The sequence below is a fragment of the Neltuma alba genome, unplaced genomic scaffold (assembly GCF_004799145.2).
Source record: "Neltuma alba isolate B1F8T4 unplaced genomic scaffold, ASM479914v2 tig00000920_pilon, whole genome shotgun sequence".
NCBI lineage: Eukaryota > Viridiplantae > Streptophyta > Magnoliopsida > Fabales > Fabaceae > Neltuma > Neltuma alba.
This window is the reverse complement of record NW_021632258.1, coordinates 28,122-51,534: the sequence shown is the minus strand read 5'-3', so window position 1 is coordinate 51,534 and position 23,413 is coordinate 28,122. Positions and strand designations below refer to the sequence as shown.

Genomic DNA, 23,413 nt, shown 5'->3' with positions numbered 1-23,413 from the left:
GGCATTTTTTTGAATGGCTATACATACGGACTTGACATTTTCACACAAAGCCAGGCATTTAACCCTGATCACCATTGATTTTTCCTTGGTTCACATAAGCACAGTTTATTTATTTATTTGATATGTACAAGTATTCTCTTATCAGAGACAATCATATTCGAGAGACTGCCAGACAATAAATATGGGCACCTCTTACAGCGAAGATTCAAACGTTGTTTCATTGTATTGTGGAAAATTAGCCCATTCTACTAAATTCAATCATCATGATAAAATTTTCTATGTAAATGCAAGCATTGCAAGCAGCTAAACCAAATTATTTAAGATTTAATTAAAAATATCACAGAATAATGTCATTGAATGTGAATTATAAAATATGTTTCTTATATTTATTGTTTTTTAAAAATAAATTTTTAAATTTAATTTATCCTAATATATAATTTGTTTTACACCCACGAAATTGGAACCCTTAATTTTATTTGAAAGGAATTGAATTCACGTGCTAGTTCTTTAAATAATTTCTATACACACTTTAAGGGGCTGAATCTTATTTATTGAATTTGTAAATAACATAGATGAAATTATAATTATATGAAATTTAAATTAAACAAAGAATTTAAAGCCGAGAAATTTTCTTTAATCATTAAACCGAATCAACACATCATATCACTAAATCGGCGGATTGACGGTGATACAATAATATTTCAGATCACTATTCATTAAATCAATTAATATTTTAGATCACGCATCAAAAAATAATTAAGAAAAAGCATGGCGGCTACTATTTTTGAGGTATCAGGGTAAAATTATTTCCATCATATTTCTATTTTAATTTCTTTTCCCATTACTGCATATTTATTTAAGAGGTTCAACAATCCGCACCCATGCTCTATGTCCATGGTCCTTCACCCACTTCTTCTCTCTCCCTCTCTCACTATACGACTGTTCATGAATGGTCTTCTTCGTGATCTTCCACAGCTTTCTTGAACTGTGCCTGTAAAGGCTTCATGCAAACAGAATTTCCACCAACACAATTCAAGAAAGCTGTGGAAAATCACTGAGATGATCAGCCGCATCGCCACCCGTACTCTTTGCTAGTACAGTCAACCAATACATCAGGTCTTCATGAACTTTTCTAGTCACTGGTTCAACTCTTTGTCCAGACATGGCAATTGATTTGCCCCAATCTTCTCATCTCTTCTCTTCTTTTTTTTTTTTTAATTTTCCTCGCGGCAGAATTTTCATTGTGGTGCTCTTGTAGCAGACGCTTTACTGCCATTTCGTTTCTCTGTAGAAAATGTCACAACATATATTTCATGCAGGTTCCGATGGCGAAATTTCAGATCTCTTCCGATGATTTGCTCCGATCTGACAAAAACAGACGCTCACGGTTACATTTTGATTACGTTTTCTAGATGCATTATCGAATAACGTCGATAAATCTGATACATGTAATCTGATGCGATTTCTTTTTTCCCCCCTTTGTGGTTCTTAATTCTCAATTTCAATAGGTTCTGCGATTTTTCACGCATTTGGTGTTTTCGGTTCTTCTGAACAGCAATCCTTGAACTGCCCAGTTTGGTAAAAGAGACAAGCAGGCGTGACGCACAAGAAGGTGAAAAGTGTTGAAATTAGTTGAAGCGGAGGCTTCGTTTTTCCTCTGAAACAGAAAAGTAATTGTACGTTGCCATTGTCACTCATTGTCAATACGTACAAGCAAGCTTCCCCCACCATCCACCTCTTCTTCCTTCTTTCTTCTTGTTTTTCTTTTAAATTCTTCTGTTTTCTACTTTTCTTCTTCCTCTTCAATGTATCACAGCTTCTTTTCTTGACCCAAAGATATGGGATTTTGTTATCACACTGCTGGGATAAAACAAGTAATTGAGAATCATTTTTGAATTACTGGGTATGAATAATTCATATGCTGTGAGAGATTTTTTTTGTTCTGCAGACAATCATTAGCCCATCCCTTCATAGCAGAAAGGCGCACAACTTGTTTCCTTTTTTCTTCAACGGCGGTTGCTAGTGACAGGCCACCACTGTCCACTGGCGTGAGGTACTTTGGCTCAAGTGCGCAGGAGACATGTGGTCTTGTCTAGAGACGCTCCTGTTAATTCTCACCTCTCTAAAACTACTTTCTGTGGCTTAACCTAAAGTTCTTTGGGGAAAAAAAAATCGTTATATTCCTTCTGTCGTGAAACGTATGTATTTTGATTTGGAATTTCTGTGATTCCATTATTCCATAGTTACCTCACAAGTTTCCTTGCTGTTCATATCTGAAGATTGAATCGAAGATCTCAGTCTATTAACCTCCCCCACAAGTCTAGTAATTAAATGCTCCCTAGATTGCAGAAAGCAACAAAAATAATGGTAAGTTTGACAACGATGAAGCGTAGCGTAACAATTAATAACTTGCAGTGGCAATATAGCCTGGACCCTGGACCATCTCTTCCTCATAGAGTCATACGGGAGAATGCTTCATTCCTTTCGACTTTTAGCCTAATAGAAAAAAAAAAAGAAATCAAGTTATATTACAAGCTACCAACAAGTGTTAGTCCAGTTGTTAAGAAGTTGACTCATAATTCCCAGGGTAATGAGTTCGAATTCCGCTGTTAATGTGAGGATTTTATTGGTGGACGATTTGTAAGTGAGTCCTGAGACCCAATTCATCCAAACTTTTGTATATACAAAAAAAAAAAGTTTTATTACGTGCTAATAGTTGAAGTTGAAACGGAATGCAGAAAAAAGGAACTTTAGGACTGTTAGTGGAACGTGACTTCGCAAGTCGATGTGACTTCATGAATGAGATTCTACCTGTAAAATTCGGATGCCAATTGATCCAAAAACAACAACACTTAAGCCAATTATTTTTCACATTGTTGGACCACTTGAGCAGCTTGCTGAATCATTGTTCGGGTGCCTGTCGGTTTTCTCCACTTTTTAAGGCTATGTTTGGATTGCAGTTCCAAACTGTAGTTGTGCCTTGGAATCTGTGAAACTGAGGTTGTAAACTGAGTTGGACCAAAACTGTTGTTTGGCTGGGCTAACTTTTCCAACCAACTTCTGGCTTTCAACCTCAGTTAGACTCAACGGAGAAAAATCTAACTTTTCAAACTGTAGTTTCAAACGGTGATTACTAAAAATGAGCATCCCAGATTTACCCTCACATTTTTCTCTCTGCCTCATCTCCTTCGTTAGCATAATAAGTTTTTATTTAGACCAAATAAATTTTAATTTATATTCATGTTTGTCTATTATGTATATTTAATTAATTATCTACAATGTGTTTTCAACTTTTTCTTCATAACAAATATTTTTATTTCATAATTTCACAATTAAACTATTTATATTTTATCATAATAATTTTATATGTTTTTTTAACCTATTATCACATTAAAAACATAAAAAATTAAAAACTACTATTTAATAAAGTTCATGCCCTTTTTAGTCATTTTACAACTAAACTAACTTTTTCATTCATCATCCAAACAACTTTCAGCTTTTTCAACTGACTTTTCAAAAGCACCTATTCAAACATACTCTAACTGACTTTTACTCTAACTTCAGTTACAAAAGTCAGTTGAGCTAGAAGTCAGTTTTGCCCAACGCCAATTCAAACATACCCTAAATGGTTACCGATTGTTAATCCAACAAAAAAAGAAAGTGATTGCTTTGGACCCCAAAAATTTGGCCCACTAAAGTGGTTAAAAGTATTGGGCCCATGACTTCCTTGACGTCGTTTAGTGAAGCCCAGGTCTATCCCCGAACGGCACGCAGAAGGTGGTAAAACAATACGACAAAGCAAAAGGGCAAAAGCCAAAAAAAAAAAAAAGGGAAGAAGCTGGACTGCAACGTCGGAATGGCTCGTTGTCGTTGATTCTGGGTCGTCCTTGGCAAAACGTGAAGCGCAATGCGATTGCAGAAGAAGACAGGTAGGTGTGACTGTTTTTCCTGCAATAGCATCAAAACAGAGCATACAATCCACAGTGCTCCTGAGATTTTTCACGCGCTCTGAACTCTTTGGCTTCTCTTAGTTAGCCTGTCTGTTTAATTTTCACCGTGCGCAGTCCTCGGTGGTTGATGGTGCGGATGCCACCTGGCTCCGCTGGCTCTCCGATCCGATCGCTTAAACCCTAGCTTGTAGTGCAGCTTTCACTCGCATCCCAATTCCGCCCGGGGAGCTCTTCTGTGTCTTTGATGTTACGATTATGATATCATAAGAGAACGCGGATTCTGGCGGCGAGGGAACAATATGCTGCGACAGAGTCCTCCCAAGCACAGGCATGATGGGACTTCACCGCTGCCTCTCGGGATGGACTGGAGTCCTCCCCCACGAAATTGGGTTAGTTCTATTTTCTTTCGCCCTTGTCTTAATAATTTCTTAATTCCGATGATTTCACGAAATCGGATGCCTCCGTTCCTTAATTCACCGATCATCTTTGTGCGCGATGTAATTTGATCTCTTTCATTACTTTCTAGTCAGTCTGCGCTCTTTATTGTTGATGCCAATCCAGTTTCTTTCGGAATTCTGGTCAATGTCCTCTCCTTATTGAAGCCAACTAGGCCTCTTTCGGAATTAGTGGCTTGAGTTACTTAATCTCTTGCTGAGTCCCTATTAACATGATTCAATTGCAACTTCTCGATTTCCATCCACCTGATTCATGAATTTTAAATCTGCGGGACACGTGTGATATCTTGAACTTATTTGGTATGAATATAATTGAATGGACAGCGTTTGTGGAGAAATGCGATCCAGACTGCGGCATTTTTAAGGCCGTGGTATCAATTGCTTCTTGATCACTTGGAGTCTTTATTGTTCTCGCAGAAGCTGTTGCGTTGATTTGAAGGTCTTTTGACGTTGCTTGAGATATTCCCCAACTGGGGAGGAGCCGCGCGGGAAAGTCTCTTTTATTTTTCGTTATGAAAAGTTTTATCGATTATACAGTCGTAGTATTCTTTTTTTCTTCAATTCAAATTGAAGGCGGTACTCTATTCTGGGGAAACATTAGTATGTTTCTATTAGTATAGGCGGTGGCTTCTTATCACATTAGATTTTTTTTCGTTTTTTGCAACTTTGTCATGTGTCTTTTTTGTTCACTGTTGTATGTTCTCTCTACGTTCATAAGCTATTACTATGCTTGCTTTTCCTTTTCTAGTTACTGTTTGATAGCTTATATGTCTGTGACCGTCTTTAGAAATCTGTTTACATATTATTTTATCATTTTTTTGGTCACAAGCTTCTTTCATGCAGAATGGACGGGATACAGTATGGCCACACAGTCATCGTACAGGTTGGAGTTATTGTGTCACCATACCTTCTTGGGTCTTTCTTCCCAAAACAAGAAATTCAGATCCCATCGTGGTACTTAGGCTGATCAACGTCCCTTTTTTATTCATGACCAAAGATACTGATTTTTATTTTCTGCCTATTCGTTGAATATTATCATCATTGTTAGTATGCACTTTTAACATCATTAGGGACAGTTTTACAGGGTCCAAGTTGGTCTGCAATCACCAGAAGGTATCACAACAATACATGGAGTACTGAGAAGGTTCAATGATTTTTTAAAGTTGTTTGCAGATGTAAGTTTTTGCTTATGCAGGTGCATCTTAGTGTATGAGTTTTTTCCCTTAATTGAATGAGTTAGTACCTAATTTGACCCTGATTCTGGCAACTTAGTTGTCAAAGAAGCATTAGTACATATGAAGACTTTTATATGTGTTGTTTTGCGCTTAAGTTTTGCTGATTTGTTATCATCTGTCTTTGTAGATTAAAAAGGAGTTTCCCAGGAAAAGCATTCCCTCAGCTCCGCCAAAAGGACTTGTACGATTGAAAAGCCGAGCATTGTTGGAAGAGGTAATATAATAATTTAGGTTATTGTTTTGGTATACTCAATGGTTTAATTTATTTCAGTACTATTTGTTGCACTTTTGGCATTATGGATGTGCAAGTGACCGTCTTGAATTGTCTTAAATGTCTATACTTTTTAAATAGGAAATAAGAAAGAACGCCATACTTGTAATTAGTCTTACTTTGGTCACTTTAATTATGACTACTTTATCTTTAAATTGCGCATAGATTTTGTTTTAATTTATACACCTGTATAAGTATGGTTTTATAGAGTTGGTTGGGAGGTAGAGGAAAACCAAGAGGGATACTCAAGGAAGTTATCAAATAAGATCCATGGGTAAATGATATATTGGAAAAGTTAGTTAGAATACAATGGTGTCATGTGATTTTGTAACTGGCCTCATTTAGGAGATGAGGCCTGTTGTTGTATGGCTATTATTTTTGTAGTCTGTTCAACAAGCATTTGAACTAAAGAAGGATATTTTTAGAACTTTTGTGACTGACGGTGGGTGGAAAAAAAATAACTTCCTGTTAGATATTGCAGGGTTCTTTGATTGAATCTTATAAAGCATTGTTTATACTTTAAAAAGTAATATCTAATCAACCGTGCGGGTGGTTCGATCTAATTTTAGTGACACCATTCATATTCATAATTTTTCCATTAATCTCATATCGAGCTTTATGGTTGGTTGTGGGTGCATGAGTTATGTAGGTATTATTATTATTGTTATTTTTTATCATGTAAATGACTGACACATTACATTGCACTCACTACAGAGAAGGTGCTCTTTGGAGGAGTGGATCACCAAACTTTTGTCAGACATTGATGTATCTAGATGTGCCGCAGTTGCATCCTTTCTTGAATTAGAGGCTGCAGCTAGAGCTTGTATGCACCTTCCTATTGCATCTTGCATTTATTGTGCCCAAGACATGTAATGTTTGCCTATTTTATACCAACTTTAGTGAATGGGCAGTACATTTGAACCTCAAGAATTGTAGATATAGCTTTTTTCTGGTTCATTTCTTCTTAGCTTTTTCAAATTTTTGACATGTTTTACCTCATTAAAACATCTTTCAGCTTTTCGAGATTCAAATCAGCAGAATTCAGAATCAGATCCTGCTTCCAATAACTCAGCTTTTTCTGCACAATCACCTCTCCATTCAAACTTATCATTAGGTGCTGGTACTTCATCTATTGCATCAGATTATGGTAGTGATACTGCATATGAGCCATCTGAACTTGGAACACCAAGAGTTGGGCTGGACGATCATTCTGAAGTTGGCACAGATGATTTAACATTGGATGAAGATGTGACAAGTCCGATGGAAAAGCTGGTCAAGTATGGTATATCAAATATTGATGAGGGTTTATTTATGGGTCAGACTATTTTAGAGCAGCTAGAAGGCCTATCCAAGCATAAAGTAAATGCCAGACATTTCAGCTATGCTGCAGAGAACAAAAATAATGGAAATGCTTTTAATGCCTCACACTTGGCTAAAAACCCGATGGAGCTTTTCTCTGAACCTGAGCAAGCCAATGTTTCCAGTCATGTTCGCAAGCATTCCAATGAGAGTGTGGGAAGTGATGGAAGCTCTTTGAGAGGTAGCGATTTTTCTGCTACTGGAATTCCAAATGGTTCTATTGACCTTCCTGGAAATACCATGGTATCCAGAACACCAGATATAAGTCATGCAGAGATGCAGTCTGCTGGTGATGCTCAAGTAGTCCTTCCACTAGATCAGCGCCATAAATTAAATAGGATTCTTTTAACCATGCAGCGAAGGCTAGTTACTGCAAAAACTGATATGGAAGACCTTATAGTTAGATTAAATCAAGAAATAGCTGCCAAGGATTTTCTTGCCACAAAGGTTTGTATCTCATGTATTCCCTTGTACATGACTTGTCATCTACAATCAGTTCGCCAAAGATGAGAATAATCAAAGTGCACTTGTGATTTGTAAATAAATGCATCTACAATTCTTGGAGCCCTACAAATTGTTTTGAGTTCCACTACATGTAAAATCTCGAATGTTATTTATATGACCACAACTGATGTGGAATTTTCAGGTCAAGGATTTGGAAGTAGAACTTGATACTACTAAACAGAAGAGTAAAGAAAACTTGCAACAGGCTATTCTAATTGAGAGGGAAAGGTTTACCCAAATGCAGTGGGATATGGAGGAGCTTCGTCGGAAGTCATTGGAAATGGAGATGAAACTAAAGTCTGAAGTGGTATTGGAATTTGTTTTATGGATATCAAACATTTCTTTTAGTCACATTTCATGCTTTTTATATTAAATTTTTTTATATAATACCCAGGGTGAAAATTCAATTCAGAATTCAACAAATGAAGCGGTTGTTCAGGAGAAAGAAGAACTGCTTCAGACTTTGAATAGTACTAAAGATCAGCTGGAAATTTTGTTGAAACAGTATAATGAGTTAGAAACAAAATCTAAAGCTGACGTTAAGGTCCTCGTTAAGGAGGTCAAATCTCTCCGAAATTCCCAATCAGAATTGAAGAGGGAGCTTAGTGAGTCAATAAAGGAAAAGTGCGAAGCTGAGGTATGTTATCATTTGCTTTGCAAACTCAGTTGTTTCATTGTTCAAGATTATGGGGGCAAAATATTAGTCATTCTTCTTCAGTCTGGATATTTCTCTAGTTTTCCCCCTTTCTGCAAGCCTTCACTCATTTTACCCTTTACGTATGTAGTTTTTGTGTGTAACTTATCGAGAGAGGTACATCTTTCTAGATTGAGTTTTCCTGCAGTCCTGCCTTTTCCCATGTTCCATTCTGTCATAAAATCAAAATCCCTTTTGTTCCATATGAATCCATTTTGAACGACATCTATGATGATGATTTGCGTGTGTTTTTAGAAACTTCTTCAACATGAAAGAGAGAAGAGGGAACATGCCGAATCTGCGTCAAGAAACCTGATCCAGAAATGCAAGCTTCTGTTCACCCAGCTTCAACAGTGCAACATCACTTTTCCCACAGAAGATCAAGATAACACCGCAACGAACTCATCATCTTTAGAAGAGACTGCAAACCAGTTAGCAGTATCTGATGATCGAATTGGCGTCCTACTAGCAGAGGTACTAGTTATTTTCCGTGGGCTACACTGTGTGATCCTTCATCAGTTGAACAAGAGTTGGGCGATGATGATTTTTTAATGCAACGTGCTTAGAGATGCAACCTCTTCTTTCATGCACTGTATTTCCCACCATAACTATAGACTTTTCATTCAAATTTGATCAGGTCGAAGACTTAGGGAAGGACACGGGAATGGCTGCTTCTGAAGTAGATAAAATCAATGACATAAAAGATGGTGTTATCTACGATGACGCACTGCAAAAGATGATAGCAGATTTATTCATCGACAATGCTAGATTGAGAAAAAAAATGAACTGTGTCACGAGGTATGCTCTCAAATTGGACACGTCAGCAAGTGATGATTCTCCGGTGGACACTGTAACAAATAGTAGTATGAACTGAGCTGGTGTATATTATTATTAATTCTTTTTTCCCCCCAATTTGACGAGGTTTCGCTGAGTCTGTTTCACATCCCGGTCTATCATCATATTTAAGTCAGTCTTGCTGAATGCAGTATCCTTCTTGGCGTACTTTCAAATGTACAAGCTTTTGATCTGTAGGCAGCACACATATACGAGCCCTTTGCCGCGCACGACACTTTTTGTAAACTTCACACCTCAAATAACAGAACTAGAGCTTGTTTGAGATAAACGTCTCTCTCTCTCTCTCTCTCTCTCTCTCTCTCTCTCTCTCTCTCAAGCACTCACACACACACACCCCTACACCTGCACACGCAGGTTTGTGTCCATGAGATATACTTGCCGTCAGCTACCATTTTTTTTGTTCTTTTGGTTTTTTTTTTTTGCTAAAGTATAGGTATCTTCCTATTGGAGGCAATCCTATTCGAGACACTTTCGGGTACTAAATGTGTGCAATTTAAATACACGTGCGCGTTTAAACATGTTATTTTTTTTTTGTAACAAAAAAAATGCTTTTAAACGTGTTAATGTTAGATTTGAGTTTAGGACCTCATTCAAGTGTGGCATTGTTATTGGGGCAATGATGTTATATGCCTTTTTATTGAGGGTAGGATTAGACATATACTCCTCCGATCCTTATTATAAGACCCCTTTTGACTTTTTATTTGGTCCTAATTATAAGACCCCAATCCATTTTGTCTCTTATATTATGCATTTTTTTCCAAGATAATCCTTCTAGTAATGATAGTTTTAGCCAATATACTTAATTAGTAAGGATATTTTAGGAATGACAATACTTATTTATTATAAATAACCAACTTAACTTACTTCCTTAATATCCTCAAATAAGTCAATTGGGTCTTATAATTAGGACCGGAGGAGTAATAACTTATTTTTCCAGTGGGATTTAGATGCAACTGCATATTGGTTCATTGTTTTCAGGCACTTGCGTGTTCATTTGATTCTGGACTGTTTAATAAATCTGACTTTATGGGTCTTGTAAGCCATAAAACACCCGTGTACGAAAAGGGGAAAAAAAAAAGGCAAATATTTCTAGGTGCATTCATATTTTTATCTTCTCAGGAGGTCAACATTTTTTTGGTGTTCTCTTACTTCACTCTGGGGACTGCTCATGCAAATATTTGTCGGCAATATAAATCTCTGACGAAGACATAAATTTCCCATTATGGTTGTTCAAGAAAGAGATACAGTTGAACTAACATTGTCGTACACATAAGTGGTCCTCTTTGCATGAGCATAAATGTTTCCTCCATTTTAATGATAAGTTAAACCGCATTATCTGGTTCAGAGAGCTCAATTCTGCCCCTTGGGTCAGGCGTCGTCAATTCATCATTGCTGGCTATATTTAGTTCCAGCTCAGAGATCGTAAAATACTCCTACTTATTTGAATAATCATATTCATCAATTTTCGGGAACTGGCGACTGGCTTCTTCTTTCCATGAACATGTGGCCTCTGCTTGCTGAGTGTTCTTTTTTTAAAAAAAAGAAAAGTGCATATCCTACGCCAAGCTTTCGCTCCGATTTTTTTTCTTTTTTTTGGGGATGGGGCAGAGCTTTTTATCCGAGGTTGATCTATGAGAAGGGATGGAATATGATATGAAAGTTGGGATAAAAAAATTCAACGCTGGATTAATGGTTGTACGCTGGTGGTAGATACATGAAATGATAACTAACAAGAAAGAAAATAATGAAGCAGAGCAATACAATTCTCAATTGGGAGCCCATTCAGGTGAGAACTGATATGAGGAGCACATCATCACCTTTCTCCTCAAACACTCTTCCTTTTTAACGTCAGCTGCAACCGGACTGCAATCACATCTGAGTCCCAAACAAACAAACAAAAAAGCACTCAAAACTTTAGACCCTTTTTTCTCTTTCCACATATTTTCTCGAGCTTTAATTGTTCATTCTTTCTGGAAATATTGGCGTACCTCAAACAACTATCTATTTCCCGTGGCTCCACAAGCACATACAATGGCTTCCCATTAAGCCTGCAATGTCCCTGTGACAAAAAAGGCTCAATCAGTTAAAAATCTGTCTCCCCATTAACAATATCTTTGAAACCCACTGACGTGAGTTCAAAGTTAGTTTTGGCTCTTACCTTAACCTCGGGCACGCCAATGACACAAGCACACTCAACCACTTCAGCACCAACACGTTCTACAGTACACAATATAACAAGTTGAGAACCCAAAGAGGAAAGAGCAAATTAAAATGTAATTGAAAGAGCATACACAGAGAGAGAATGATATTTAGAGCTAGAAACAAGAGATCTTGCCCAGAAGTCTTATTGCTGCCGACAGAGTTCCGCCGGTGGCCACCATGTCATCAATAATTAAGGCCCTTTCACCCGGCTGGACAGCCCCAACATGCAACTCCAAACAATCACTTCCATATTCTAGCTCGTACTGCTCTGATATCACTTCGCCTAAATACCAATCACACCAACATGAAGTTAGTTTGACACGTGTCTCTGGTCTCAGTTGCAATATAGGCATGAAGAATAGAAACCTAGCAGGCTTTGAGATAGATTTCTCGGTTACTTGGTTCCTGAATCTTAAAAATACATGATCCGATCCAAAATTGTGTATTCTCAGGGACCAAAAAGTATATTATCGTTAAAATTCAGTAGCAATGTGCAAGTTAATTTTCTTGGTGAAGCAGGCTTACTGGGGAGTTTTCGAGGCTTGCGTAAAGGAACAAACTTTGCGCCAATGCCCAGCGCGATCGGTGGACCGAACATGAATCCTCTTGCTTCCACTCCTACGTGGAATCCAATCGCATTTTACACAAGGTAATCCAATTAAGGGCAGAGACCTTTATCTTCTATGCAATTATGGGGAAGAACTCGTATATATCACGAAGAACCAAAGTGAATCATTTGTGTTAAAACATGAACAACATTGGATCTCCTCAATTATTCATGTAAACAAACAAAAGAACTTGGTGCAAATGTTGAAAATCAGAGTCTAAAACTTAACAGTATGTAATTTGAGGGAGTGACAAGGAATGAATATAGAAACGTATATATAGACATAGTTGCGAAATTGCTGTAGAAAGAGTACCGGCAACAACGGAAATGTGCATGTCTCTGTAACGATCGACAAAAATGTCGATCGTGTCTTTGAAGGCCTTGTGATCCAACAACAATGTCGTAATGTCTTGAAACATTATTCCTGTGCGAACACACCATTTTTATATTTCGAAGAGGGAAGAAACAAGACACAAACATAACAGTCTCAGATCTGTTGGATTTGAAGCTCAAAAAGACACTGCAAGAAGAATATTAAAACAAACCAGGCAAGGCCAACAGACGCAGGAACCAAAAAAAAAAAAAAAGTATTTCAGCCTGCGAGACCAAAACCTTAAAGGACAGGACACAGATATAAAAGCTAAAGGGAAGGAAAAAGAAAACCTTGTTTAGGGAAGTGAGGCACCACCCTAATGGCTTGAGATATGGCTTGCAGCCTTGGGTCTCCCTTAAGACCATTCTCTTCGGCAAACATACTGCAAACCTCTGTGTCTGTTTGTGTTGAAAAGAAAAGGTGGAAGCTTTTGGGGTTTTGGCTCTTGGATTGGGACGAGTTTTGTGAGCTCCTTTTATCTCTATCTATGTTTGTATATGGACACTGTGATGGAGCAAATTTATGTGCAGTGCTGAGCAGAGCAGAGAGAAGCATGTAAGACTTACCGAAATGGCGACGCCATTATAGACCACGTGGATCTCACGGATACGTTTCGATTACGTTGTTTGGGACGAAAAAACTCAAAGATTACTATGCATTACATGACAACATTTGTTGACTGGGAAGAAAGCAGGAAATTGACAAAAATCTGTTTGGCAGTTAAACGAATTAGTAATATTTAAAATATGGATTAAAATCGACAGTCAAATGATTGACAGTTGTGGAAAAATGGCATTGGAACGGGGGGAGTGGGGAACACGCGGGGAGGTGAGAGCGTGGGGCTTGTAGCGTTGGGCGGGGGAACGAGAAAAGGTGGGAGGAAGAGGAAAGAAACACTGTAGAAGAGCACGCGAGGGATGTACTATACGCAAACAAAGAAAGAAATGATAACATTATCATTAAAATCTCTGAGAGCTTCTCGCTCTAAAAATGGGAGAGATGACGAAAGGATTGCATTACGAGGGAGGGACCCACTTCCCCAATTGACTTGCATCATTCCATATCTTTGCCTTTCACTTCACTCTCACCTATATCCCACCCACCACCTACGCTTTTCCCCCCTTCCCCACTCATTGCTTTATGGCATTTCCGGCTAATCATAATAAACAAAAGATTTGCTGCAAAGTATGGAAATAATTAGTGATCATGTAAATGATTTATCCTGCTCCACTATTTTATAATTTTATCTTTATTGAAGATTTTTTTCCTTCTCTACATTTACTGATAATTCTCACATCTCTTTTTTATTTTTTCTGTTTCTAATAAAAATTAAATAAGGGTAAAATTGAAAAACAAATATTAAACATACTAAAGATGACTTACATTTAGAATCAAAACTTTTTTCCTGCAAGTGTCTTGTGTTTAAGACCGGAGTAGTAATATGTAAAAAAAATTAGAGAAAAATCTCTCATTACAAAATTTATTAGTGGGAATAGCTTTGATATATGAGAATTCAGCACCCTAATTTTATTTATAGCTTATCGAGAACCCTCTTCATGCTATGTTTCAATCATGTCTAGCAAGTATCAACATAGTTTTATTTATAATTCAAGGTAATAAATACACTATAAGTAAGATTAGGGTGCTATGAGGAAAAAAAATAGCATCAGGGTCCAGTGAAATGATTGTTTTCCCAAACTTTTCCCAACATATCTTAATTTCCCGGATGGCTCCATTATATGAATGGAGAAAGTGAATAAACGGAGTTAGATTTGGATCACTCACCTCATACACGCATGTGTGTGTGAGATAGCTGGCTATGGAGGGTCTTGAATGACACGAGACATTAAAATCCACCCCACATGGTGTGAGAGGTATTAATGGTCAAGCTTTTGAGAAAATGATAGAAAAGTGACCAATAAAAAAGGAGATAATGACAGACAAGTCAAATGAATTTGCAAAATCTCCTTATAGAATTTTTACATTGACGAATGAAATTAATTAAAATTAGTTATTTATTATATAATACTAAAACTATCCTCTATAAGATTATTAGCCACAGAAGATTTCTTAATTAGGCAGGAAGTCTTATTTATCTAGAAACATACTAGATGACAAAATTAAGTTTGATAACAATAAGAAAAAGCAATGCATATCAAAACAAAAGGGGAAAAAAAGACAGGAAAATAGTTGACATATGGAGATACATTTTCTTAATTTTCCATGCCTGATATAAAATTGAGCTCTAGATTTTTCATGAAATTAGCAAAGACTAGATGGTTGGCCATATGTAAATTTTCCAGATGGTTCCATGAGATGATTGAAGGACGTGAAAATGGGGTTAGGATAGAAGAGCCCACACAGTGTGAGGAATTAATGACGAGGCTTTTATATATTATTGAGTAGGGTAGGATTGTGTAGGGGACCTCTCACTGTGACTTTGAGCCTGTTTTTTTTATTTTAACTTTTTTGTGGTCACTTTTTTAATTATTGTTAATTTCATGATAAAATTGTTATATTTTCATAGTTTTGCTTGTCTAACTTGACTTTCCCCCCTTATTTTCATGGGTGATTTGAGCTTAATTGACATATAATCAATATTTCGAAAAATATATATACTTGTTTGTTTAGATTGTTGACATCTGTGTTTGAAACTTCTTCCCTTGATGGACCTGTTATACAGATGGTATTTTTTTTGGCCAGTATATATTATATTATAGTTTTATTAAATTTTTTTTATTGATATTCTGATCACCGATTTGGTAGATATAATGACTGAATAATAAAAACCTTAGGAATTTAAAATATAAAATATCCATAATAAACAAAAACAATATTTTTCTTGGTGAATTAAAAAAAAAAAAAAACAATCTAATGGAAGACAAGTAGATCCCAGTTAAATAAAAGATTGTTACATGCTTCTGAAGTATCATGTCATTAAGGGTCTATCATGTTACGCGTACCAAAAACTAATTCCAATTAAGCTTGACAATATTATGATCTGACCCAATAATATTTTAATCTTAAATAATTAGTAATTATTATGACTCACTCAATCTCTGAGAACTTGCTGTAAACATTAAAACATAATAATAATAATAATAATAAAAGGCCTTATAGGTGTACTCGAAAACAAGAGAATTAATACCGCAAAGCACTTGATTTGACTGGTAAGGGATTATACTAGTTTAATTAGAGGTTTTAAATTGAAGCTCTGAGAATATAGCAATGTTAAATACTCAGTGATAGATTGGCTTGGTCCGAATTAATCTGGATTCCCAATAAATCTCTCAGGTTAAAGGAGCTAGGTCTAGCTAGGATACCACATCAGATGTAGCGAAGGCAAAAAAAAAAAAAGATTAATAGAATTATGCTGAATTACCTTGTTTTGATGATATAGATGATGACAAGGAAGCATCTAATAATTATTCGATCTTTCTATATCAACACCACTACGTGCTTTAGTGCTATCATTTTTAAAACATTCGTTATTAACACTTTTTCTTCTTCTTGGTTTTCCAATATACATACACACACGCACGCACCAATACATATATATATATATATATATATATTAAAAAAAAAAAAGAGGAGAAGGATCTAAACGCAGATCTCCTGTCAACGCATTTCTAAAACTTTGCGAGTTTAAATAACGTTGATATGCTCTTTGTTTAATTGTTCTTTATTCTTAGTTTTCGTAAACATTGTCCTTATTGTTTGCGGGCGGGAGATATCTCTGTACTTTTCATGATAAAACAAATGAAAAAGAACACTATCATTGTCGTCTTTAAAACCGTGGATAGATCTGAGCTCTTTAATTTGGCCTTCTTCCCCTTCATGGTTGCTAGTTGATCCTTTTAATACCTCTGAATCTCTATCTCCTAAAAAAGGGATAACGCTAATTCTGGTGTAAAATATTGATTAATGCTGGATTAGTAATAAATCAATTCGCAAGTGTGTGATAGTTCATGGTTGGGTGGGTGATGTGCGAAGATTATTAGGTATGTCGTACGAATAAATTATAATTTATTAAGATCAGTTTGATTCCGTATCTTCTGAAAAGGACGGATAATATTTGAGAGAGAAAAAGGTGGGCTACTATCATGTTCATGTGCCTCTTCTATAATCTTCCTCTAATGATGTTTGATCAGTTTTTAAGTTTGATTAGCACATAAGGATGACTGTGAATGAACAATTACGAGGTTTAGTCTCCGCTTGGTTTTATTATAAATATTTTTTTTATAGTATTAAATTTCTCTCACATGATATAATATTCCGTCCTTCATCTTAAGTCTAAGCACTCATTTTTAGGTACTGAAGTATTCAAATAATTTTGACCATTTACTTGACTGCCAAAATATCTACCTCACCCCCAAAATTTATCGTTATCAAACTGTTGGATGGGGTTATATTAGACATTCAACTTGCTGTAACATATGCATATAGTTTTGTGAAATTAAAGAATCAGATTAGTCAGCACAACTTACAAGTTAGTGACGTCTGTGTTGACGAGCTTCGATTGACTCATTATGCTCGCCGCAATTGAAGGAGTAAACTTAAATTTCAGGTCAGGTCAAAAAAAAAAAACTTAAATTTCAGGGATTTTAATTTAATTATAATTCAATTTCTCAATTTTTTACTTAATATAATTTAGTCTCTATAATTTTGACTAAAACGTAACAGCTTTTATGTATTTTATGAAATTTAAGGATTAAAATTTTAAAAATTAAAAATTATAAGAATTAAATTGTGCTGAGTCAAAGTTTAAAATCTGAGTTACAATTTAATTAAAACTACGGGAATTTTTTCCATCAGTGTTATTGTCAGTCATCATCATTTTGCCAATGTCAGTGTTGGGCCTAATGCGGCCCAAAGAGATTGGTTAGAAGTGTCCAAGAAGGCCCTATCACCGAGTAGAGGATGTTTTGGTTTTGGATTGTAGGTCTAGGGGCATTGGCCCAAATGAAATGAAGAAACAGAATGTGAGAAGTATTTGATTGCTACTATCAAGGGGATTTTTATCAAAATGCTACACACAGTAAAATAAATTACCATGATGCTCCACTATGAAAAGTATTTTCCTAAATGCTATACTCAAACTCGTTCATCACAAGAACGAGTTCAAATTTTCAAAGAAGTCGTGCAAGGGAAGAACGAGTTTCATGTCTGATAATTTTTTTTCTAACAAGATCGAAACTCGTTCAAGGCATGAACGAGTTAGCCTTCAGAGCGTCTCAGTCCGCTTCTTCCTTTCCTCTTTCATTCAGCAAAATTTACAAACAAAGACCCATACCATCAACACATTCTTCCTTTTTCTTTAGACTTCAGAGAGAATTGCAATTAGTACCCAACTCCTCCCCAACCACCGCTTTCGTTTTTTTCCTTTGCCCTTCAGTCTATATTTCCAAAAATATGAATCAATTTTACTTTACATCCTAATAATATATTTTAAAAAATATAAAAAAATTTATTGAATATAAATTATTTATCAATATGATATAATATATGCAAAATTTATACCTATTTAATATAGTCATTGGACAGATTGAAGGTCAAGATTATGAGGGAATGAGTGGTGTTAAAATTTATTAAAATTAAACCAAATAATTATGTACAACCGCCTTGGTTTTGGATTGTAGGTCTAGGGGCATTGGCCCAAATGAAACGAAAGAAACGGAACTGTTAGAAGTATTTGATTGCTACTATCAAGTGTTGATTTAAGCAGAAGGAATTTGAGCATCTCAGGTATCATGTTCTAAGTTTGATCTTTTGAGCGGTTTGCAGGGAAAAAAACATAGTTGGGAGCGGCCTACCTATCAGTACTTTGAGAGATTAGTTTCTTACTATTCGGGTGGAAAGATAGTCTGAGTAACTAAAAAAAGAAGCATGTGATTGCTCCAACGTCATTTTCAGGTGATGCACTAAAGAGAAGATAAGATCAGAAGGGATGAGTTTGACGCTGGAAAGAACAAACACAGAAACACGGGAAGGTCATGTTCGTCACGTGAATGAATCCTTCAACTTAGGACCAACGCAGATCATCCTTTGTGAAAATGAAAGAGTGCCTCGGTCCAAACTTGCAACCCCAAGATCCTCCAAATATTTTGAACACATCTGTGCACTCTGTAATTCTGCTTCCACTTTTAAATGCGACTATCGTCATTTTGTTGGGTCTCTTTTCATACGTACATTCTAAATTATTTGTAGCATTATTTGCTTCTTACAAGGTAATGTGAGATGTGCGAACCAGGTTATATCCGCTATCATCCATCACCATTAACAGGATTCAAAAGATAAATCAATCATTAATGATATTATGCTTGAAAAGATGGAGGATAAAGTGGTAATTTGACACGCATGGAGCCAAAAGCAGCCGTGAATGTGAAATGGAGCTGTGAAGCGGCGTGGAGCACTCTCCACGTGTTTCATGGAACCTCCACATCCTCCAAAACGCGAGACGTTGCCTTATGAAATCCACGACATCATCCTTTTCAATCAATTTTTTTTTGGTACAAATCATCTTTTTTAATCATCCTTCTCCTTCCGCTTGTACTGTATTATCTTTATTGTTATTATTTTTTATAGTCTTAATATTATATAAATACGTAAATATTTGTTGACACAAAAATACATAAATATTTTATCAATATTTTAAACACTAAATTGGTGGATTGAGATTCAAATTAAATTTTTATTTTATTTATTTATAAAAAATCTTCAAAAAATACCTTTAAAATTTTTAAATTATAAATTAAGAATGACATGTGATTTTAAAATTCAAAAAAGGTGATTACAAACCTTGATCATTCAAATTTAACCTCATTTTAGTTTTAATTTTTTAATTTTTAAATCATAAGTTTTAGTTTCTTAAATTTATTTTTATTTAAAATATTAGTTTTTATAATCTAATAAAACTTGAACCATTTTATCTTTTAAAAAATCCAAACTTATATTTTAAAATTTAAAGAACTAAAATCTAAATTACAAAAAAAAAAAACATAAAAATTACTAAATCCTAATTAGATTTAGTAATAATATTTTATTTAGTATTGATAATACTAAATTTACAAATAATAATAATACTAAATTTTTGTTAATATTTTTTATTTGATATTTAGTAATTTTTTTATTTTTTCCTTGTTTTTTTACTTCCTTGTCCGTTTCAATTTTTTTTTCCAGCATGTTTGCTCATCATGACACGTAAGAACAAGTTTCGGTATGTTAATCTGTGCCTAACCACCGCGGCAGCGCACGTTAGCGTTCTGCGCCCCCCCTTTTCCCTCCATTCCTTGCCTCTTTTATTTTCAGGCCTCCCAGATTCTCTTCCTCTCTTATCTTCCGTCGACAACGATGATTCTGTTTCCCTTTGTGACCTGGACGAACGCTTGTGGATCACTCTTCGATCGGTGATTGACCAGAATGTATGGCTTCTTCTTCCTACATACGCCTTCGTTTTCCAGCCACTTCTTCCCAACGCCACGCCCAGGTTATCTCTCTGCTACTTACATGTTTATTTGTAGCTGTTTCAGTTTTCAAATCTTCACTTTGTATACTCTTAATGTTTGTCGGAGCTGCTTTAGATATTCCACAAAAACTCAGAGCTATCAGTGCCGTTTATTTACTCTTCAACTATTTCATAGAGTGATTTACTCTTAACTCAAATCTTGTCTCCTCCATTTCGACGTTTGAACTTCACATCGCTGCGGCTGCGATTTGCGACATACGAAATTTTGTTAATCGGTTCCGGATCCCAGCTTACTGGATAAATAGGAAAAAGTATTGATACTTATTGACATGTCCTTAGTTTTGCCCATGGCTAAATAATTACACACCCCTCTGTTTTAGTTTCGGGAAATCTACTTAATCCTCCATCTGTAGGCTTTATAATCACTTTCACTTTTTAACATATAAGAGCATGTGCTAGATTTGAAAGTCGACTTTAACTTTGTCAACGTTAGGATGGTGACTGGAATTAGTTTCATTTAATGGCCGCTACATATAGATCGTTAAGTATGCATATGTAGGTTAAATTGGTAGTAGTTTCAACTTTCATTCATATATCATCCTTCAAAGAATAAGGTATCGAATTTCTTTAGCTAGGAGGAGAATACAAGCGAGGTATCCTGACTAAATCAGTCTCCCATAGTTTGCAGACTCTAGTCCAATTTTTTTAATCTTTTTGTTCAGGACTTGATAAACTCTGATGATTCTATTTTTCATCCAAAGTATTTTGTCAGTTACGTTCTTTAACACCTACTGAACTTCTCTGCGAGTAGGCTTTGGATTTTTTGTTATCTACAATCTCTTCCTTCACAAACTGTAACTAAACTTCATGACAGCAAACGCTAACTGAAAATATCTTTTGAGAATTCATAACAAATAAGATTGAAAGAAGCTTGGGCATTTGATTCAATGGTGATTGGTTTCCCATGGGAATCTTTATCTAAAACGGTTAAAGTTTCCGTGCAGTTATGCTCTCTAAGGCTCAATTGGAAGCATAGCCCAATAGGTCTGGTGTCAATCAGAAATCAAAAAGGCTATTTATTTAAGCCTATTAAATCAATCTTAAATGACAAGAAGTCGGGCATCAACGATTATGAAGGAGCTGAATCTGCAAGGATCCTTCTTGAGAGGTTGTTTAAGCAGACACAGAAGCTGGAAGAACAGATGACTGGCCAATTTCATCTTGATCAAGATGTTCAGCTTGGGCTTAACCTTCAAGTCCTGGAGTCAGATCTTCAGGCTGCACTGACAGCTTTGAAGAAAAAAGAAGAACGTCTGCAGGAGGCAGAGAGGGTAGTTTTGTTAGAGAACAATAAATTAAACCGCACAAAGGAGGAATTGGAGCTACGGGAGAGAGAAATTGTAGCTGCACATTCAAAATACGTTAAACTGGAGGAGGAACTGAAGGAGGCTAATCTTAACTTTGCTTCTCAAGCCAGCCAGATAGAGGATCTAAAGCTCCAGGTCAGAGAGAGAGATCAAGAGATTTCTGCTGTCCAGAATGCACTTTCCCTTAAAGAAGAAGAAATGGAGAGAATGAAAAAGGATCTGGAAAAGAAGATTCAAGAAGCTTCTTATATTGATTCTGAGCTTAAACTGAAAGCTCAGCTTCTAAATGAAGCGAATGATGTTATGAGGAAGCAAGAAATTGAACTTCAGGAGCTCCAGGAAACTGTCCGAGAAAAAGAAGTTCAACTACAAGATTCTCATGCTCAAAAGAAAGTTGAAGAAGAAAAGCTGAAGGCTGCAGAGGCCGCCTTGGAAAAGCGGGCAAGAGAGTGGTTGTTAGCACAGGAAGAACTTAAAAAACTTGGTGAAGAAGCTGCAATACGGGTACAGGAGAGTAATGAAACAGTGGAAGATTTCAAAAGGGTGAAGCTTCTTCTTGATGCTGTAAGGTCTGAATTAGTTTCTTCTCAACAATCACTGGCATCTTCTAGAAAGAAAATGGAAGAACAAGAGCAACTGTTGGCGCAACAGCTTGCTGAACTTGCGGAACAAAGGGAAAGTCTCGTTTCATACACGGAAAGCTTAAAGCTGGCGCATATAGAAGTGGATAGCGAGAGAGTGAAACTCAAGGTTGCAGAGGCAGAGAAAAAAGAAATTGAACGGGATTTGGCCATGGAAAAAGAGTTTGTGAAGGAGTTGCAGGAACAATTGAAGAAAGAGAGAGCCTCCCTAGAGTGGGCAGTTCAAGATAAGTCGTTGCTTCAAGAGAGATTGGATCAAAATGGTACTGAATTCAGAGAAACAACTGCCCTTCTTTGCGTAAAGGAGTCGGAGCTCGTGGATGCTAAGCTAGAAATCCAACATTTGAAATCAGAAAAGGCTTCGCTTCAGGTTACCTTGAAGGAGAAAGACTTGGAACTTTCTAATGCAAGGAAGATGTTAGACGAGGTAAACCAGCAAATTGCTGATCTAAAGATGCTTCTGGACAGTAAAGAAACACAACTTGTTCAAGCAACCAATATGCTTAGGGATAAAGATGAGAACGTGCTGATTATACAGAATGAGTTAAATAATACTAAGTTGAAGGCTTCTGAGGCTGAAACTGTGGCAGAGCGAATCCTTGAACTCACAAAAACACTGGTCAATTCCATCAACGTTGAACAGAACTCTTCGAGATTACCAGATTCAGGTGAACCACTGCAACTATTACTGGAGACAAATGATGAATTCAGGTGGCGTCAAAAGAAGCTCGTGAAAGAGCTCGAATTGACAAAAGAGAGTTTGAAAACAAAGGAAATGGAAGTTCTTGCTGCACAGAGAGATCTAACTATAAAAGACGAGGAACTCAAAATGACTCTTGCAAGATTGGATGCAAAAGAGCAAGAGCTAAAGAAAGTGAGGGAAGAGCTGAATGACGATGCTAATGACCTGCAACGGCTTTATGCTTTGGCTCAGGAGAGAATTGGTGACAAAAGCATCGGAGACCTGGCTATTGAGAAGCTTCAGCTTGAGGCAGCACAGCTTGAAGGAGAAGCCGCCACCACTGCTCTCTATAAACTTGCAGAAATGAGTGGGCAAGTCTTGATAAGGCTGGCCTAAGTCTTGAGGTCGATAATCCCATCCCCGTGTTAACCAAATAACTTTGCTATCGACGACATTGAAGCTTTTAGAGAGGTGAAAACGGGAATTGCTCGACTCTCGGCTTTGACTGAGGAGCTTGCGAGGGAGGCTGGCGTCGTTCCCGTAAACTAGCATATGTCGTGAGGGAGTGTTATTTTGCGTCTCCTGATCTTCAGTCCCGGTTCAATGCTGCATTGTGCCATATGTTGTGTATATTGTATCCAAATAATGTAGAATACTTTTGTCCAGTTAGAGTCTGTTCTTTTCAAGATTTTCAGAGTAGCATAATTTCATTTTTGACAGCCTCTGCGAGTCTCACTCTTCGAAACAACCGTT

At 36.4% G+C, this 23,413-nt stretch overlaps 3 protein-coding genes and 1 long non-coding RNA gene across 6 annotated transcripts; 3 read left to right on the top strand and 1 right to left on the bottom strand.

Annotated features, from left to right (window-relative positions):
• Positions 1-897: 897 nt before the first annotated feature.
• LOC114748550 (uncharacterized) lies at positions 898-1,963 on the top strand. The gene is made up of 2 exons (XR_003740485.1): positions 898-1,116; positions 1,320-1,963. It is a non-coding gene; the product is annotated as an uncharacterized LOC114748550 (long non-coding RNA).
• Positions 1,964-3,831: 1,868 nt separating this feature from the next.
• Positions 3,832-9,591, top strand: LOC114748512 (PX domain-containing protein EREL2). Of its 3 annotated transcripts, XM_028936949.1 has the most exons (11): positions 3,832-3,929; positions 4,147-4,339; positions 5,249-5,359; positions 5,482-5,580; positions 5,768-5,854; positions 6,626-6,734; positions 6,927-7,717; positions 7,917-8,081; positions 8,169-8,411; positions 8,724-8,942; positions 9,106-9,591. In XM_028936949.1, the coding sequence occupies exons 2-11, from the start codon at positions 4,250-4,252 to the stop codon at positions 9,340-9,342; spliced, it is 2,151 nt and encodes a 716-aa protein (XP_028792782.1). In that variant the 5' UTR covers positions 3,832-3,929; positions 4,147-4,249; the 3' UTR covers positions 9,343-9,591. The 3 variants fall into 3 exon arrangements, with proteins under 3 accessions (XP_028792782.1, XP_028792788.1, XP_028792777.1); XM_028936955.1 differs by lacking the exon at positions 3,832-3,929 and having other exon boundaries at positions 3,936-4,339; positions 5,490-5,580; XM_028936944.1 differs by lacking the exon at positions 3,832-3,929 and having other exon boundaries at positions 3,936-4,339.
• Positions 9,592-10,965: 1,374 nt separating this feature from the next.
• Positions 10,966-13,129, bottom strand: LOC114748540 (adenine phosphoribosyltransferase 5-like). The gene is made up of 7 exons (XM_028936972.1): positions 12,796-13,129; positions 12,446-12,556; positions 12,051-12,143; positions 11,659-11,808; positions 11,482-11,540; positions 11,312-11,382; positions 10,966-11,198 (listed from the first exon to the last, which is right to left on the bottom strand). The coding sequence occupies exons 1-7, from the start codon at positions 13,058-13,060 to the stop codon at positions 11,090-11,092; spliced, it is 858 nt and encodes a 285-aa protein (XP_028792805.1). The 5' UTR covers positions 13,061-13,129; the 3' UTR covers positions 10,966-11,089.
• A 6,711-nt stretch (positions 13,130-19,840) lies between these two features.
• LOC114748501 (cingulin) lies at positions 19,841-23,295 on the top strand. The gene is given in 2 exon segments (XM_028936935.1): positions 19,841-19,991; positions 20,975-23,295. Coding segments are annotated over 2 exon segments (2,298 nt in total). The 5' UTR covers positions 19,841-19,928; the 3' UTR covers positions 23,210-23,295.
• The last annotated feature ends 118 nt before the right edge of the window (positions 23,296-23,413 follow it).

Coding starts and splice junctions, on each gene's coding strand:
- LOC114748512 (XM_028936949.1), top strand. CDS start 4,250: ATGCTGCGACAGAGTCCTCCCAAGCACAGGCATGATGGGACTTCACCG. Junction 8,412..8,723: donor AGGAAAAGTGCGAAGCTGAG/GTATGTTATCAT, acceptor GTGTGTTTTTAG/AAACTTCTTCAACATGAAAG. Junction 8,943..9,105: donor TTGGCGTCCTACTAGCAGAG/GTACTAGTTATT, acceptor AAATTTGATCAG/GTCGAAGACTTAGGGAAGGA.
- LOC114748540 (XM_028936972.1), bottom strand. CDS start 13,060: ATGCTTCTCTCTGCTCTGCTCAGCACTGCACATAAATTTGCTCCATCA. Junction 11,809..12,050: donor CAAGCCTCGAAAACTCCCCA/GTAAGCCTGCTT, acceptor ATTGGTATTTAG/GCGAAGTGATATCAGAGCAG. Junction 11,383..11,481: donor TTGGCGTGCCCGAGGTTAAG/GTAAGAGCCAAA, acceptor TTTTTGTCACAG/GGACATTGCAGGCTTAATGG.